This window comes from Budorcas taxicolor, chromosome 14, assembly GCF_023091745.1.
Source record: "Budorcas taxicolor isolate Tak-1 chromosome 14, Takin1.1, whole genome shotgun sequence".
NCBI lineage: Eukaryota > Metazoa > Chordata > Mammalia > Artiodactyla > Bovidae > Budorcas > Budorcas taxicolor.
The window spans coordinates 13733628-13750060 of record NC_068923.1 but is presented as its reverse complement, the minus strand read 5'-3'; the positions used below and the strand labels follow the sequence as shown (position 1 = coordinate 13750060).

General features: G+C 48.5%; 1 protein-coding gene across 1 annotated transcript; it reads left to right on the top strand.

The window, feature by feature from the left end:
- The first annotated feature begins 585 nt into the window (after positions 1–585).
- Positions 586–15283, top strand: ZNF16 (zinc finger protein 16). Its single transcript, XM_052651655.1, has 3 exons — positions 586–713; positions 3281–3486; positions 13183–15283. Exons 1-3 carry the CDS (start codon positions 694–696, stop codon positions 14940–14942), a joined length of 1986 nt encoding a protein of 661 aa, XP_052507615.1. The 5' UTR covers positions 586–693; the 3' UTR covers positions 14943–15283.
- The last annotated feature ends 1150 nt before the right edge of the window (positions 15284–16433 follow it).

The following is a 16433-nucleotide window of genomic DNA, read 5'->3' as shown; positions in this document are numbered from 1 at the left end:
CATCCAAAGGTTTTGTAGACAGTGTTTCATAAACTCCAACAGTTAGAGTTTGGGGAGTCAACTTTTTATTACATATCTAGTCTAATCTTGATAGTTTAAAAGGCATACTTTAAAATATTTGTATTCTTTGTGTTGTCATCTACAAATCTGCACTTGGCATCTTTTGTCATCAAGGTCTAACTGTACGGTCAATTTATGTAGATGTTCCACGGGTAGGCCCACAAAATGTGTATTATCTATATAACTAATGAGCCTTTTGACACCTAGGCACTCATTTACTGATGGAGGGATTGTTCCTCCTCATGCAGCATCATGTTTTTATCAACCAAAACCTGTTTTGATTGCAGGTACCTGTGTATCTGAGTCCCTGGTCCTTCCTGCATTCATAATGGCTTGTTGCACCAACCCACTGATCCGCGGGGCTCCCAGGGTTCCCAGCACCTCGCGGAGGCATGGGGAGGGCTGGTCCCAGGTCAGGAGTGGAGCCGCCGAGTCGCTTCTCCTCCCTCAGCCTAGAGCAGCCACATTGGGCGGGGCTAGGCGGGCCCGTAGGCCGGAAGTCGAGGCGGGACTTCCGGAGCACATCCTCGAGGCCGAGCCGCTTGGTTATCTCTTCGTTGCGCTCTTCCCCGAGCAGCTCTAGGCGGCGGCTGTTCGCGTGGTGGCGTTTTCGCGTTGCTGATCGCGCTCCCTATGACTCCGATGCACCGGCGGTGGGTGCTGGCCGCGGGAGGCCTGTCTCGGGTGCGCGTGGGGCCGTGGAATCGTGGGCGGCTTGCAGTCTCGGAGGGCCCCTGACGGGAGGGCGTGTGAGGGGCGCCCTGTGGACACTGTGCGACAGAGCCGAGCACTCCCTGCCCTGGAGCCGGGCGGCGGGACCGCTCGGCGAGGCAGCCGCAGAGCTGCCGGCAGGTGTGCGCGAATAGTGTTCTGTCGCGTGTGGTTGGGGCGGAGGAAGGGCCTCCGGAATTGGTGCAAACGTTAGAGCTGTCCGGAACCGGGGGAGAAATGAATGGGGTTGCCGCTTGGCGCCCGATTCTGCCTGAAGGCACAGTCGGTGGTGGATTCGCTCTCCGGGTGGAGAGGGGGCTCACGGAACGGGGACGGATTTATTCTCCCCCAGGGGAGTGGGACTGAGGATGGGTCAGGCCCATCCTGGGGCTGTCTGCCGTGGAGTAGTGGCTGGTAATTCTCATAGTTGTGTATTTGCTTAGCACCAGGTGAGCCGTTAGCCAGGAGAATATCTGCTTCCAAGCTCATTGGTAGAATCCAACTCCTGAGGTTGCTTTTTCCTTGCTGACTGTCCTTATCTCCTGGAGACCCCATTTGCGCACGATCCATGCATCCGAGTCAGCAATGGCTCGCGTGATTAGATTGGGTCCACCAGGTAATTCAGGCCTGTAGCCTTAATTTCCTCTGCAAAATCTCTCTTGCTGTGTAGTGTAGGTCCCGGGGATTAGGATGTGGACATGGATGGTGAGGAGCATCCTGCTACCTCCCGGACAGGATCCCACAGCTACTAAAGTGGGAAGAACAAGATGTAAAATGACATAGTTTGGTGTAACTCATAATAAAAAGACAAAGAAAACATACTCATGTTTGCTTGTGTAAGCTTAGAGTAACCAGGACGGGCATCTTGGAAACTGGGAATGGGCACTGTGGCAGGCTGGGGGATGTGTCACCTTATGTTCTCTTTAACCTTTTGAATTTTGAGCTATGTGACTGTGCCCCTGTTCAGAGGCAGTGATGATAACCTCAAGACTTTAAAATGAACTGAATAAATACTACAAAGGATGGACTCTCCCATGGGAGAGAGAGAGTGAAAGTTCCCCCTGCTCTGTTCTGTTGCTGCATGGATGAGTGCCTTGAGTCAGTGTTTTCCCTGCTTGTGCACCGTCTCTCCGAGCGGCCACGCCAGGTGAATCTTCCTGAAATGTTTCATTAATTCTGCCTCCCAGTGGAGAAATGCGGCTGGTGCCTCACTTTCCTCAGGTAGTCAAAGCCTCGTCCAGTCTGTGCACCCCCGCCTCCCCCAGGAACTGCCTCTGAGGTGCGTTCACACCTCTGTCCTGTCTCACCCCTGCCGCCTTCTGCCTTTCCAGCCAGGACCTGGTTTAAATGCCCACCTGCCCCAGGCTCTGCCCCTTCTCTGCCCAGCGCACCTGCCCGTCTCACTGATGCATTTGCTGTTATCTGTCTCCCCACTGAAATCCGTGAGGGTGGTGGTCACACTGTCCTCAGAATACCTTGACATATAGTGGGTGTTTTGGAAACACTGAAAGCATGAGTCCAAGAGGAGAAAGTCAGTCCAAAGGTTGGGAGGCAGTGTCTGCCAACATTTCCTGCCTCGTCTTCATTACTGAAGGGCAAAGGGGTCAGTGGTACCTGCTCATGGTGCGTTGTGAATCAGGGGCCGAGGGATGTTGCCCTCTCCTAGGTGGGATGCTGGCCAGGGCATGGTGCATTTGCTCAGAGACAGGGTAGTAGGGAGGGGGAGAAAATCAGTAACTTGTCGATACGGGGTCCCATCCTGTGCCTGATTGGGCAGGCCTCCCTACTTGGAGATACCAGTTAGAGCTGGAGATAAGCCCAGTCTTCAGCGTCTTCATGGGGTAAAGGATGTTGGTACCTCAGGACTGGAAAGATTAGCCAGGGAATTTGATGTGGATGCAGAAGTGAATCCTGGGACACCAGCGTGAAGAGGGAGCTAAGGAGGAGTCTGGGAGGGAGCCAGCCACTGGTGCAGTGGGAGGGCAGCCCAGGAGGGTGGGATGGGGACAACCACTGTGGGTGCTGCTGGGCAGCAGAGCTCAAGCTGCCCAGTAGAGTGGCACTGTGATGACTCCACGCATGTCCGTGGTGAGGCTCCCCTGGCAACCCGGCCTCTGAAGCTGCTGCTGTCTGGGAAGGTCAGTTGGTCCACTTTCAGGGCATTGTGTCAGGACCAGGGTGGCCCACAGCAGATGCAGGTGCCGTGAGAGCTGCTTCCTCTTACCTTGGCAGTCTTGGGCCCTTCCAGATGTGCTCACAGGCACTGTGGGTCACCTTGCTCTGTGGTCAGTATCTCATTCCTTCCCACCTGTGGCCCTGGCCTGTGAGTCTGTGTCTCCTTGGCTGGCTGACCTCCATTGGTTCCAGGATCAGAGAATGTGGTATCAATCATCAGGCCTTCCTGAGGTCTCAGGGTGAGGGGTGGAGGAAGTGACCCCTGCTTGGTGTGCCAGTGAACCCCTGGAGTTACCCCCTCTGCATACTCATCTGTGTCCTTGCTGGTCTCCAGGTCCCAGCCATGCCCAGCTTCAGAGTATGCTCTAAAGAGGCAGCAGTGGAGCTCTCAGTTCCTGGACCATCCCCTTGGACCCCTAGAGCCCAGGCCTGTGTGGAGTGCTGCTCCTGCCGAGACCCACGCTGGATCTGCACTTCATGTTTCCCTCTGTTGTGGTGATGCTGAGCCAGGAGCCACCTCCCCTCACCATCAGCAGCCAGGTACTGGGTGTGCATTCCCCATTGATGCTCTTGTTCTGGGGAGACTTGGTCTACATTCCCCTGCACTTACCTCTGGAGGTGTCCTGTCAGCGTTTGGGGCAGAGTGCCTTGTGGACTTGCAGGGCCAAGGCTGGAGGTCAGAGAGGAAGTTGGCCTGGCACCTGGCTGCCCTGGTGCCCTGAGCGGGACTCTGGTTTCTTCACCTGAAATAGAGGGTGTGACATGATGATCACCAGCTGAGCCCTGCCTAACTTCCTCGCCAGACTGGTGGTAGGCCTGCCCTGAGGTCTCTGCCCTAATCCAGGCCTTGGCCCTGTTCCCTCCTGGCTGCATTCACACTGCCCAGCTGCTCCCATCCCTGTTAGATACCAGACAGTCCTTCAGAAGACACCTCACCAAGTTGCCTCCTCTGTGGCCCTTTCAGCAGGGATCAGGGATTACACACTGTTAGCTCTCCTTGCTGGGATCTGACGATGGCTGTTTTACAAGAATACACCTACATGGGAAGTATTATACTGAGGACATGTGGGCAGAGTATCCTGGGCAGACTCTGTGTGGCCAGAGAAGGTTGGGCTAAGGGCAGAGATGGTCATAGGTGTGTTGGAAGGACGAGATGGGTAGAGGATGAGAGGCATGATGGGGCCAAGAAGTGGCTCTGAGGGAAAAACTTGCTGCCAGATGACCAAGGGTGTGCCAGGCAGAGAATGGCGAGTTAGGTCAAGACCCTTGCTCCAGGGAAAACACAGGTTGATGGTAGCTCATGTTTTAAAAGCCACTATAGAGCAAAATAGTGGAATAAGCAGCTCCAGACACCCATTTCTTCACATAAACTGTTAAAACAAAAACAAGTAGAAGCTATCAGGGCCAGCGTAGTCAGAAATCTAGAAAACAGGTTTATAGCAACCAGGCAAATGCTGAATTAAGAGAAAGGCAACTTAAAAATGAAAGCTTCACAGATACTTCCTGGTTCAGCATCATATTGAAAGTGAGCATCCTGTGTTCCTAGTGTGGGACCCAGAGGGAGCAGAGCAGAACTTATTCAGAAATCACTTTCTTCTTCCCTATGTGGGGTTGGAAAAAAAATTGAGTCAAACTGTTTGTTTGTCTCTGTGTTGCCTAACTCAGAATTACTTGGTGGAAAGTGCTGGGCTCAAAACATAGAAACATGAACTGAACTCCCTCAGGCACTTGGGACATCACTTAATAGTACAGTCAACTTCCTAAAGCCGAGGAGGGAAGGGCAGATTAATGAGGACATTCAAAAGCACCCTCATATGTCAGGGAATTTAGAAAGCCATGTACAGACCCAGGATAGAAGGTATACTCAGAAAAGACCTATAAAGATTGTAGTATCACCTCCAGCTGATCTCTGTGATCTGTGGAAGCAGGAGCCACGCAGAGTAATAATTAGTGCTGAAGTAGTTTCCCAGTGGAGCACAGTAAATATTCTCAAATGTCCAGTTTTTAACAAAAAAAATCATAAAGAATACACATAAGCAGAAAATACAGCTGCTTATGTCAAATAAAAAATTAATTGACAGAAGTGTCCCTGAAAAAGCACAGATACTTAACAGATTATAAATAAGCTGTCTTAAATGTGCTCAAAGATCTGAAAGAAACCATGGACAGGGAACTAAAATCTATGTACGAACAAACTGAAAAAGTCAGTAGAGATAGTTGTAAATATACAATTCACATTTTATTTATTATAAAAAGAAACAGAGTGGAAGTCCTAGAGCTGGGACTTCCTGGTGCTCCAGGGGTTAAGGCCCTGCTTGGCACTGCATGGAGCACAGGTTCGATCCCTGGCCAGGGAACTGAGATCTCACAAACCTTGTGGTGCAGTCAAAATAAAGAAGTCCTAGAGGGAGAGCTAAAGAAACTGAAGTGAAGAGTTTTCCGGAGGATTTCAATAGCAGGAGTGAGCAGGCTACAGAATTGGTGAACTTGACGTTATCCAGTCTGAGTAGCAGAAGGGAAAAAGGTTGAAGAAAAGTGAAAAGAGCCTAACAGACTCATGGTGAAAGGCTGTTGCTGAGCCGTGAAAGACGCTGGGATTCTTGTCCTCTGGAGGAGAGGAATTCAATCTGCGGTCAGTGACAAGGCTTGATTGCTCAGAGCTTTTGTGTAATAAAGATTTATTAAAGTATAAAAGAGATAGAGAAGGCTTCTGACATAGACATCAGAAGGGGGCAGAAAAAGTGCTCCCTTGCTAGGTTTTAGCAAGAAGTTATATGCCTATTAGCAAGTTGCTAAAAGGAAATGTCTCAAAACTCAGAGTGGCACCAGGCCCCTCACCCACAACATGCATTTTGAGATAACATTGGCACAAGGTGAGTCATCCCAGGCCATAAAACAGTTGACATGAATCTTGAAGAAAGGCAGATTTCCAAGCAAATACATAGTCTCATTCACATAGCTTAAGGGAACATTTCCGTGAGTAAAACATACTGGTTTGTTGAGCCATGATCAGTTCTAAGTCTTAGGTGGAACCGACTTGAAGAAAGATAGAGTCTAAGATAAATACATAGTTCATTAACATAGCTTAAGAAAAACATTTCCATAAGAAAAACTCATTGGTTAGCTCAGGTTTGAGAAAAGTTAAGTTCAGGTGGAACCAGGTGTCATTATGGCAACACAGAATTTTAAAAGAAACTTCCTTTTAATTTTGTATAGAGAAGGGAAAAAAATCTGACAATTGTGGTTTGTTTCCTCCTGCTGCTTAAGAGAGAGAGAAACAATGTCTGACACCTGCAGCCTATTTCCTCTCTTGGGGCCCCTAGCTTTCCTGCCTGTTACCCTCTCAGTGGGACACACATGGGAATCCAAGAAAGAGGGGAGGAAGACAGAAAGGGGTGGAAAACATGTTAAATTTGATGAAAGATGCAAAAAAGCTTTGCACCTACATGTCTAGAAAGCTCAGCAAGCTCCCAGTAGGACAGAGTCAAAGAGATCCACACTAGGACTCATTATAATCAAAGTGTTGGAAGATTGAATCTTGAAATCAACAAGAGAAGCAAACCATCTTATATAAGGTATCCTCAATAAGATGAACAGCTAGTTTCTCATCAGCCCTTGGAGGCTGGAAGGCAGTGGGATGACATATTTAAACTGCTTAGAGAATGAAACTGCCAACTAAGAATTCTACATCTGGCAAAATTATCTTTCAGAGTAAAGACAAAGTTAAGGTATTCTTGGATAAACAAAAGCTCAGGGTGTTTATCACCAACAGACGTGCCCTGTGAGAAGTGTCAGAGGAAGTGTTACAGGCTAAGAGGAAAGGGTATTAGGCAGGCGCTCAAAGCTATACAGAGAACCAAAGATCTCTTATAGAATTAACCACATAGGTAAGGATAAAAGCTAGTATTGTTGTATTGGTTTATAACCTCACTTATGATTTAAAAGACAAATGTGTGAAATGATCATAAACCTATACTACTGAACATATAACATGTAAGGATACATTTGTGACTGCAACAACATAAAGGTAGCAACATATCTGTATAGGAGTGGAGTTTCTTTATGATACTGTGGCTACTTTGGTTAACAGTTCAAACTTGGTGGCTTTATTCTGAGGATTCAACATACAGCATGGTGACTATAGTTCATAATGTATAGTGTACTTGTCAACTGCCAGGAGAGTTGATCTTGAAAGTTTTCAACACACACACACACACACACACACACACACACACACAGTGGTTACTGTGCAAGGTGATGGATATGTCAGTTATGGTGGTCATCATTTGCATATATATGTGTATCAATTCATCCCATTGTGCACTTTAAACTTAATATGATGGACTTTCCTGGTGGTCCAGAAGTTAAGAATCCACCTGCCAATTCCGGGTACACAGATTTAATCCCTGCTGCAGGAGGATCCCACGTGCCACAATGCAGCTAAGCCTGTGTACCACAGCTGCTGTGCCAGTGCCCCAGAACCCGTGAGCTGTAACCACTGAGGCCCGTGTGCCCTTAGAGCCCATACTTTGCAACAAGAGAAGCCACTGCAATGAGAAGCCTGTGCACTGCACCTAAAGAGTAGTGCACCCCCTACCCCTGCAACTAAAGAAAGATGATGCAAAGCAGTGAAGACCCAGCACAGCCAAAAATAAATACATTTCTTTATTTAAAAAAAGATAACAACTTACATGATGTTCTATGGCAATTTATTTCGATAAAGATGGGGCAGGGGACCAAAAAAGCTGAAGGGAGAGGGCCAAATTAGATTGTTTTAGGATGTTAGAGTATTAATTATAATTGCTATGATACAACTAAGAAAGTATCTTTAAAATATACACAAAAGGAATAAAGAAGAAAATCAAATGGTATGCTGCAAAAAATAAACTGAACGCAAAGGAAGATAGTAATAGATCAAATGAGGAACACAAAGGTCAAAGACATTGAAAAGATTCAAGAAGCAAAGTGGTAGAAGTAAGTCCTTCTTTGTCAGTAATTAAATGTTAATGGTTTAAACTCATGTCAACAGGCAGATATGTCAACAGGCAAATACGGACAGAATGGATTTAAAAAAGTATGACCCAACTATATACTGTCTACAGGAGGCTTACTTCAGGAGGCTTCCAAAGGAAAAAATAAGCTTAAAGTGAAAGGTGAAAAAGATATGTTCCATGCAAATAGTAACAAAAGAGACCTGGGGTTACTATACTAATATCGGACAAAGTAAACTATGTCAAACAACTGTACAAGAGAAAAGAAGGATATTATATATTGATAAATGAGTTAATCAGGAAGATTGTTGTTCAGTCACTTAGTCATATCTGATTTTTGCGACCCCATGTACTGCAGCCCGCCAGGCTTCCCTGTCCTTTACTATCTCCAAGAGTTTGCTCAAACTCCTGTCTGCTGAGTTGATGCCATCCAACCATCTAATCTGTCGTCCCCTTCTCCTCATGCCCTCTGTCTTTCCCAGCATCAGGGTCTTTTCAATGAGTCGACTCTTCACATCAGGTGGCCAAAGTATTGGAGCTTCAGCTTCAGCATCAGTCCTTCCAATGAACATTCAGGGTTGATTTCCTTTAGGATTGACTGGTTTGTTCTCCTTGCTGTCCAGGGGACTCTAAAGAGTCTTCTCCAGCATCACAGTTTGATATATATTGATAAACAAGTCAATTAATCCAGAAGATAGAGCAGTGATAAATGTAAACACTAAAAAGAACCCCAAAACATATGAAAGATGCATAGATTTGAGCGAAGAAAGAGATGCTTCGGTAGCAGTTGGAGACTTTAATACCTCACTTCCAAAAGTTAAGAAAAACATCTAAACAGAAGTTTAGTAATGAAACAGGGAAATTGAGCAATACTATAATTAATAGATCTAATAGACATAGATATACCCTCTGCCCAAGGGAGCAGATATACAGTCTTAAGTGCATATGGAACATTCTTCAATGTAGACCATATATTAGACCACAAAACCAGTCTCAATCAATGTTGAAATAATATAAAGCATCATCTCCAAGCAATAACTGCAGGAAAACTGGAAAATGCACAAATATGTTGAAGTAAAACCATACACTCTTAATCAGTTGGTCGAAGAAGAAACCACAAGGGAAGTTAGAACGTACATACAGACAAATGAAAACAAAGCCACAAACTACCAGAACTCACAGGATACAGGGAAGCCCGGAGTGGAAATTTACAGCAGTCAGTGCCTATATTAGGAGGAGGATAGATAGGTCTTAACAGCAGTACCTGACTTGACATCCTAGGGGTCTATGAGAAGAGTAAATGAAACCGAGAGCTGGTGGAAGGAAATAATAAACATCGGAGCAGAAATAGAGACTGGAAAGGCAATAAGAGAATCAATGTATTTAAAAGTTTTTTTGAAATGATTTAACAAATGACAAAAACAACACACTGAAAATCAAGTGAACATGGGATGGGGACATTATTACCGACTATACAAAAGTGAAAAAGAGTAAAAAGCAGTTCAGTTAAGTCGCTCAGTCATGTCCGACTCTTTGCAACCCCATGAATCACAGCATGCCAGGCCTCCCTGTCCATCACCAACTCCCGGAGTTCACCCAAACTCATGTCCATCGAGTCAGTGATGCCATCCAGCCATCTCATCCTTTGTCGTCCCCTTCTCCTCCTGCCCCCAATCCCTCCCAGCATCAGAGTCTTTTCCAATGAGTCAACTCTTCGCATGAGGTGGCCAAAGTATTGGAGTTTCAACTTTAGCATCATTCCTTCCAAAGAACACCCAGGACTGATCTTTAGAATGGACTGGTTGGATCTCCTTGCAGTCCAAGGGACTCTCAAGAGTCTTCTCCAACACCACAGTTCAAAAGCATCAATTCTTCGGCGCTCAGCTTTCTTCACAGTCCAACTCACATCCATACATGACCACTGGAAAAACCATAGCCTTGACTAGACGGACCTTTGTTGGCAAAGTAATGTCTCTGCTTTTTAATATGCTATCTAGGTTGGCCATCACTTTCCTTCATTGCACACCAACAAATTAGATAACCTACATGAAAGAGCTAAATTCCTAAAAAAGAGACACATTACCAAGAGTGACTCAAGAATAGGTAGAAAGTAAGAACACACTTATAACAATTAAAGATTGAATCTGTAACTTTTAAAAGTAACAAACCAGGGCCAGATGGCATCACAAGACATTTAAAGAAGGATTTATGCTGTTTTGTCAAGCTTGCAAACTATACAAGAGGAAGGATAATCAAAGACACCACAGGAAAAGAAAATTATACATTAAGACATTTTGTGGCTGTATATACAAAACCCTCAACAAAATGCTAGCAAACTGAATCCAGCCGTGTTAATAAAAGTGTTATATCCCATGACCAAGTGGGATGTAACCCAGGGACACAAGAATGGTTCAACATAAGAACCAATCAGTGTCATTTACCACATTAAACGAATGAAGGGGAAAAGCTATAATCATCTCAATTGATGCAAAAAAAAAATGTGTTTGACAAAACCAAATTCATTTTCATAATGAAAACACTGAGAACTCCATTCAAGGCAACCTCCTCAACACGATAAAGGGCATTCATGAAAAACACACAGCTAACATCATGTCATTAGTGAAATATTAAAAGGTTTTCCCCATAAATGAGGAAAATTTGCCTGCTTTCACCTCTGCTCTTCAGTTCTGTTTTGGAAGTTCTAACCAGAGCAATCAGGCCAGGAAAAAAAAAAAAAAAAAGGGATTCAAATTGGGAAGGAAGAAATAAAACTACCTCTGTTTGTGTAAGGCACAATCCTATATATATATAATAGGAAATCCCAAAGAATCCATTAGAAACCTGCTAGAGTTAATAAATTCAGCAGAATTGCAGAGTACAGGTGAGTACACAAAGTCAGTTGTGTTTCTATACACCAACAATGGTGGGAATGTAGAATGGCATAACCATGTGGAGTACAGTTTGGCAGTTCTTCAAAGTTTAAACATAGCGTTACCATGCGTGCATGCTCAGTCACTTCAGTTGTGTCTGACTCTTTGCAACTCTATGCAGTGTAGCCCACCAGGCTCCTCTGTCTGTGGGATTATCCAGGCAGGAATACTGGAGTGGGTTGCCATCCCCTCCTCCAGGGGATCTTCCCAACCCAGATTGAACACGTCTCCTGCATTGGCAGGCGGGGGTTCTTTACCACTAGCACCACCTGGGAAGCCCTGGCATTACCGTGTTACCCAGTAATTCCACTGCTGGATACATACCCACAGAATTCAAGGCAAATACTCATCAAGTACATGTACGTCATATTCATAGCACTGTTCACAGTAGTCAAGAGGTGTAAGCAACCCAGATGCCCCTCAGTGGATGGATGCAGAAACCAGCTGTGTTGTGTCTGTACCGTGGTTTATTATTCAGCCAGAAGGGAGTGAAGCACTGGTACCTGCTGCAGTGACTGAACCTGCAGAAACATTAGGTTGAGAGGAAGAGTCCAGACATCAAAAGTTGTGTATCATGATTTCATTCACATGGAAGGTCAGGAATGAGGTAAATCCATGGAGACAAAATGCAGGTGGGTGGTCACCAGGCGCTGGGGGCCAGGAGATACGGACTAATGCACCGGGGCTTTGAGGTGATGGAAATGAAATGTCTTGGAACAAGATACAGATTTTGATTGCACGACATTGTAAATGTACTAAATGCCACTAAAGTGTTCTTTTAAAACAGTTATTTTGTTTGTTAGCTTCACCTCAATACACATAACAGTAAAATGAAAACAGAGCCCCTGTGGGGATGGAGAGGGGTGGAGCCCCCGGCCGAGGCTGCGGTGCCACTGGGGGCTTGTGTGGCGGGGCAGGTGCTGCTGAGTCTCTGCCGGGCCCTTGACAGCCACAGCCACGCGAGGACTTGTGAGCATGTCTCCGATGGGGGCACTTTTCACAAACCTGGGAGCAGCTAATCATACAGGTCTCCATTGTTTCCTCTTCGGAAGTCTAACAGGTTTGCTGTGGGGGCAAACTTGGGGCAGTGTGGCAAACAAGTGCATTTGTTTACACATCTTTTTCTTCACCATTAAACCCAGTGTTTTTAATGAAAATTTTTCTTAAAGCATATTTCTGATTTTATATTTCCTTTCAAAAAAAGAACTTTCATTATTGTTTCCAGTAATTCTTATGTTGCAGAGAATTGTATCCAGTCTAGCAAATCAAGAATGCCATCACCCTCACCCATAGGATTCACTCTTGTTTCCCATCTCAGTAAAATCCTTCCAGGCTGATAGTGTCTCTGGCCCCAAAAGCAGTTCCCATTTCCACTCCCTCAGGAGCCACACCAATGACCTTGTCTCAGTTGGGTCAGCGAGCCATGCCCCACAGGCCAGATCCAGCTCACAAGTTGTTTATGACCTGCAAGCAAAGAACAGTTCACACTTTTTTAAGGATTGTAACAGAGCAGACCTTATGACAGAGACTGCAGCCACAGAGCCCAGAATGGGTCCTCTCTGACCCTTCATGGAAAAGCTGTGTCCCTTCTTGTGCAGCCAGGAGAGGGCGGGGCTCTCTGGGCCACCCTGTCCAGATGCTTGTTTCCTGCAGTGACCTCCCTGTTTGTCCCTGCAGCCCTCACTGTGCCCCTATCACACATGGGAGCCCCGCTGGTGCCCCACAGCTGGGGCCCTGGGAGATGATGGAAGCCCATCTGCAGGTGATGACAGGCCTGCCTGACGGTCAGCAGGAGGGTGAAACAGGTTGCCTCTGTGTGCAGCCACATGGTCAAGCTCCACCGAGCGGGTCTTGGCACAGACACTGCAGGGCCTTCCAGCTGGGCCATGAGTCAGGTGACCAGAATGCAAACTGCCATCACCAGACACGTTGGCAGGGCAGTCAGGCTGAGCATACAACACAGCTGGGTCTTTGTTGAGGAGAATAGAAGCCTCCAGGTGACGTGGGGAGACAAAATGCTGTTGTGGGGGGAGATTCTAGAAGTTCCAGTAGGGGAATGGAAATCATTCCTGAATCGAGGGGCAGGTCAGAGGGCAACAGGCCCAAGGAGGCTGAGAGTACTGTGGGGTGCCCTTCACCTACCCACTCAGCACCCCTGCGTGGCCCCAGCCTTGGGATATGGAGCCCTGTTGGGAACAGTGGTCAGAGAAGTCCTCTTCTGTGAGGTATTTCAGCTGAGACAGGCTAAAGGGAAGGAGAGAGCATGAAGACCATTGGGGAGGTGGCACCATGAGACTTCCTGTTTGTCATTTCAGGCTGGGACACCAGGACTAAGGGCCAGGAGTTTGTTCAGAAGGAAGAAGTTTCTGAGGACTTGGAATCACATGTAGAAATATCAGACAGCTCTGGCAGTGATGCTCCCCAGACACCTGAGCTTGGAGTGCTCCGTGGTAGTGTAGAAGAAAGAGACTGGGGGGTCCCTGAGGATGAGAGGCAGATGCACCACCCTCACCAGGAGGGGGCCTTCACTCTTGCACAGATGCTTCTCAGGAGCCCCTCAGGAGAGAGAGAGGTGGACTGGGATGACATCAAGAGCAGCTGCAGCCGGAGCCCAAGCCCAGTGGAGTGTCAGGGGCCTCCTGCAGAGGAGAGGCCCCATCCACGTGGCATACAGAGCCTGCCCTGCAGCCTGGACCTGCCCAGCTGCACAGGACTTAATGTGGCCAAAAGCCCGTTCATATGCAGCGAGTGTGGGAAAACCTTTGAAGGAGACCCTGATCTTACACAGCATCAGACAGTGCACACTGGACACAAATCCTTCATCTGTAACGAGTGTGGAAGGCTCTTCAGCACACACACAGGCTTCCTTCAGCACCAGCTCACCCACCATGGGGAGAAGCTGCATGTGTGTTCTGAGTGTGGGAAAGCCTTCTGCCAGAGCTCCAGCCTTAAAAAGCACCAGAAGTCCCATGTGAGTGAGAAGCCCTACGAATGCAGTGAGTGCGGGAAGACCTTCAGGCGAAGCTCCAACCTCATCCAGCACCAGAGAATCCACTCTGGCGAGAAGCCATACGTGTGTCATGCCTGTGGGAAGGCCTTCAGGCGCAGTTCCAACCTCGTCAACCACCAGAGGGTCCACACAGGGGAGAAGCCCTTCGAGTGTACTGAGTGTGGGAGGGCCTTCAGCCAGAGCTCACACGTGAGGAAGCACCAGAGGGTCCATACCGGGGAGAGGCCTTACTCATGTAGCGAGTGTGGCAAGCCCTTCAGCCGGGTGTCCAACCTCATCAAACACCACAGGGTCCACACGGGCGAGAAGCCCTACAAGTGCAGTGACTGTGGGAAGGCCTTCAGCCAGAGCTCGAGCCTCATCCAGCACTGGAGGATCCACACCGGGGAGAAGCCTCATGTGTGTGCCGTGTGTGGCAAGGCCTTCAGGTACAGCTCGGTGCTCCAAAAGCACCAGATCACCCACACGGGGGAGAAGCCGTATGAGTGCGGTGTCTGCGGGAAGGCCTTCAGCCACAGCTCCGCGCTCGTGCAGCACCAGGGTGTGCACACAGGCGACAAGCCCTATGAGTGCCGCGAGTGTGGAAAGACCTTTGGCCGCAGCTCCAACCTCATCCTGCACCACCGGGTCCACACGGGGGAGAAGCCCTATGAATGCACTGAGTGCGGGAAAACTTTCAGCCAGAACTCAACTCTCATTCAGCATAAGAGGATCCACAACGGGTTGAAACCCCACAAGTGTAACCAGTGTGGCAAAGCCTTCAACCGGAGCTCCAACCTCATCCACCACCAGAAGGTCCACACCGGAGAGAAGCCCTACACCTGCGTCGAATGTGGGAAGGGCTTCAGGCAGAGCTCGCACCTCATTCAGCACCAGATCATCCACACGGGCGAGAGGCCCTATCAGTGCAGTGAGTGTGGGAAGTCCTTCAGCCAGTGCTCCGTTCTCATCCAGCACCAGCGGATCCACACTGGGGTGAAGCCCTACGACTGCACGGCTTGTGGAAAAGCCTTCAGCCAGCGGTCAAAATTGACCAAGCACCAGTTGATCCACACCAGGGAGTGAACCCCTCGCAGCTTCACCCTGACCGCCTGGCTGTGCCTCGCTCTCCCTCCCCAGACTTAAGGTGCTCTCGCTCACTCTGTCCACCCATGAGGCCACCGTCCACAGAGGCCACCGTCTACACACTGGGGACCCTCCTGTGGTCCTGCTCCTTCTCCCAAGTCCCCTGCCATCACCCTTGTCTCCTGTGAGCTCATTTCTCTTTGTTGTTTGTTTTTCCAGTTTGTTATGAGACAACTGTACTTGTTAGAAGGGAAAGGATTATAGAGGCTGTGCACTCATCCATAGAGTTTATTACTGTAAAGGAACATAACCAAGAAAGTAAATGACATTTGGTTTGAGACAACCACAGACCTTGGTGTGCTCACTAGTCAAGGGACTGAGTCCTTTGTCAGTGGTTGTGGCTGGTATCTGTTTTCATGTCAGGTTGAGAGTTTTCAGGTCTGGTTGCTGTCACCCCCCCCCCCCCCCCACACCACGTCCTACCTGGTAATGGGACCTGACCCTCCCTGCTCCCCCCTTTCCAGGGTGTCCTTCTGCAGTCTGTGGTTATGTGTTCTTGCTCTGCGGTGGCCCAGGCCCTGTGGCCCCACTCAGGCTGCAGCACGATTGTACATGAGGCAGTTCCTGAACTCTGGTCCTGGGCTTCACCAACGGGCTGCTTTACATGCTCCTGCCTTCTTCTGTCAGGCTCCCGGATCCATCGCCAGACATTTACAGGGCACCTAGGTGCCCCTAAGAGGTGGGCATTGGCTCCCGACTCCCTGCACAGGGGAACTTAGCCCAGAAGCCACATTTCTGCCACCAGGGAGGTCCTGACCTGGGAATGTCCTGGGAAGAATGGGGGACCCCTCCGCACTGTTCCAGGAGGAGAGGAGGCAGTGGCTTGTAGTCACGAAGGGAAGGGAAGGTGTGGCTTCTGAGTTCTCAAGGAAGTAGAGGCAAGGCCAGCAGTTGCAAATGTGGAGGGAGAGGTGGTTTGAGGCTGGAGAGAAGAGAGGGTGGAGGGGTGACTCCGATGCACAGGCGAGTCCATGGGCTTGGGTGGCACAGGCTGCCCAGGCTCCCCTCCAAGGCCCCGTGAAGCAGCTGTCCCTGCTGCCCTGTAGAGGCCCTATCATACCCTCCCCTACACTGTGGGCGCCATCCCACCCCATCTCCCTAGGCAACAACTAATGGGATACAGTTTCCAGACTTGGCCTCAGCCTGACAAGACTGCTCCTATTCTTACTGTCAGGCAGCTCCTCTGGCTTCACGCTCCTCCGTCAGTCTGGTTTTGATTTATGATTCCTTTTCTCAGTAACTATCTGTGTCCGCCTCTACTCCACTCTCGCTGATTGGCCCGCTTGCTGCTGGCCTGCGTCGCTCAGCCCTGCTGCACATGGTGCGCTGTCACATCCTCTGCTACAGTCAGAGACCCCTCCAACAAGAGGCTAAAATTGGTGCAATACCAAATTTGTGCAAGACTGCTCCATGGAAGGGGCTTCAGCCACC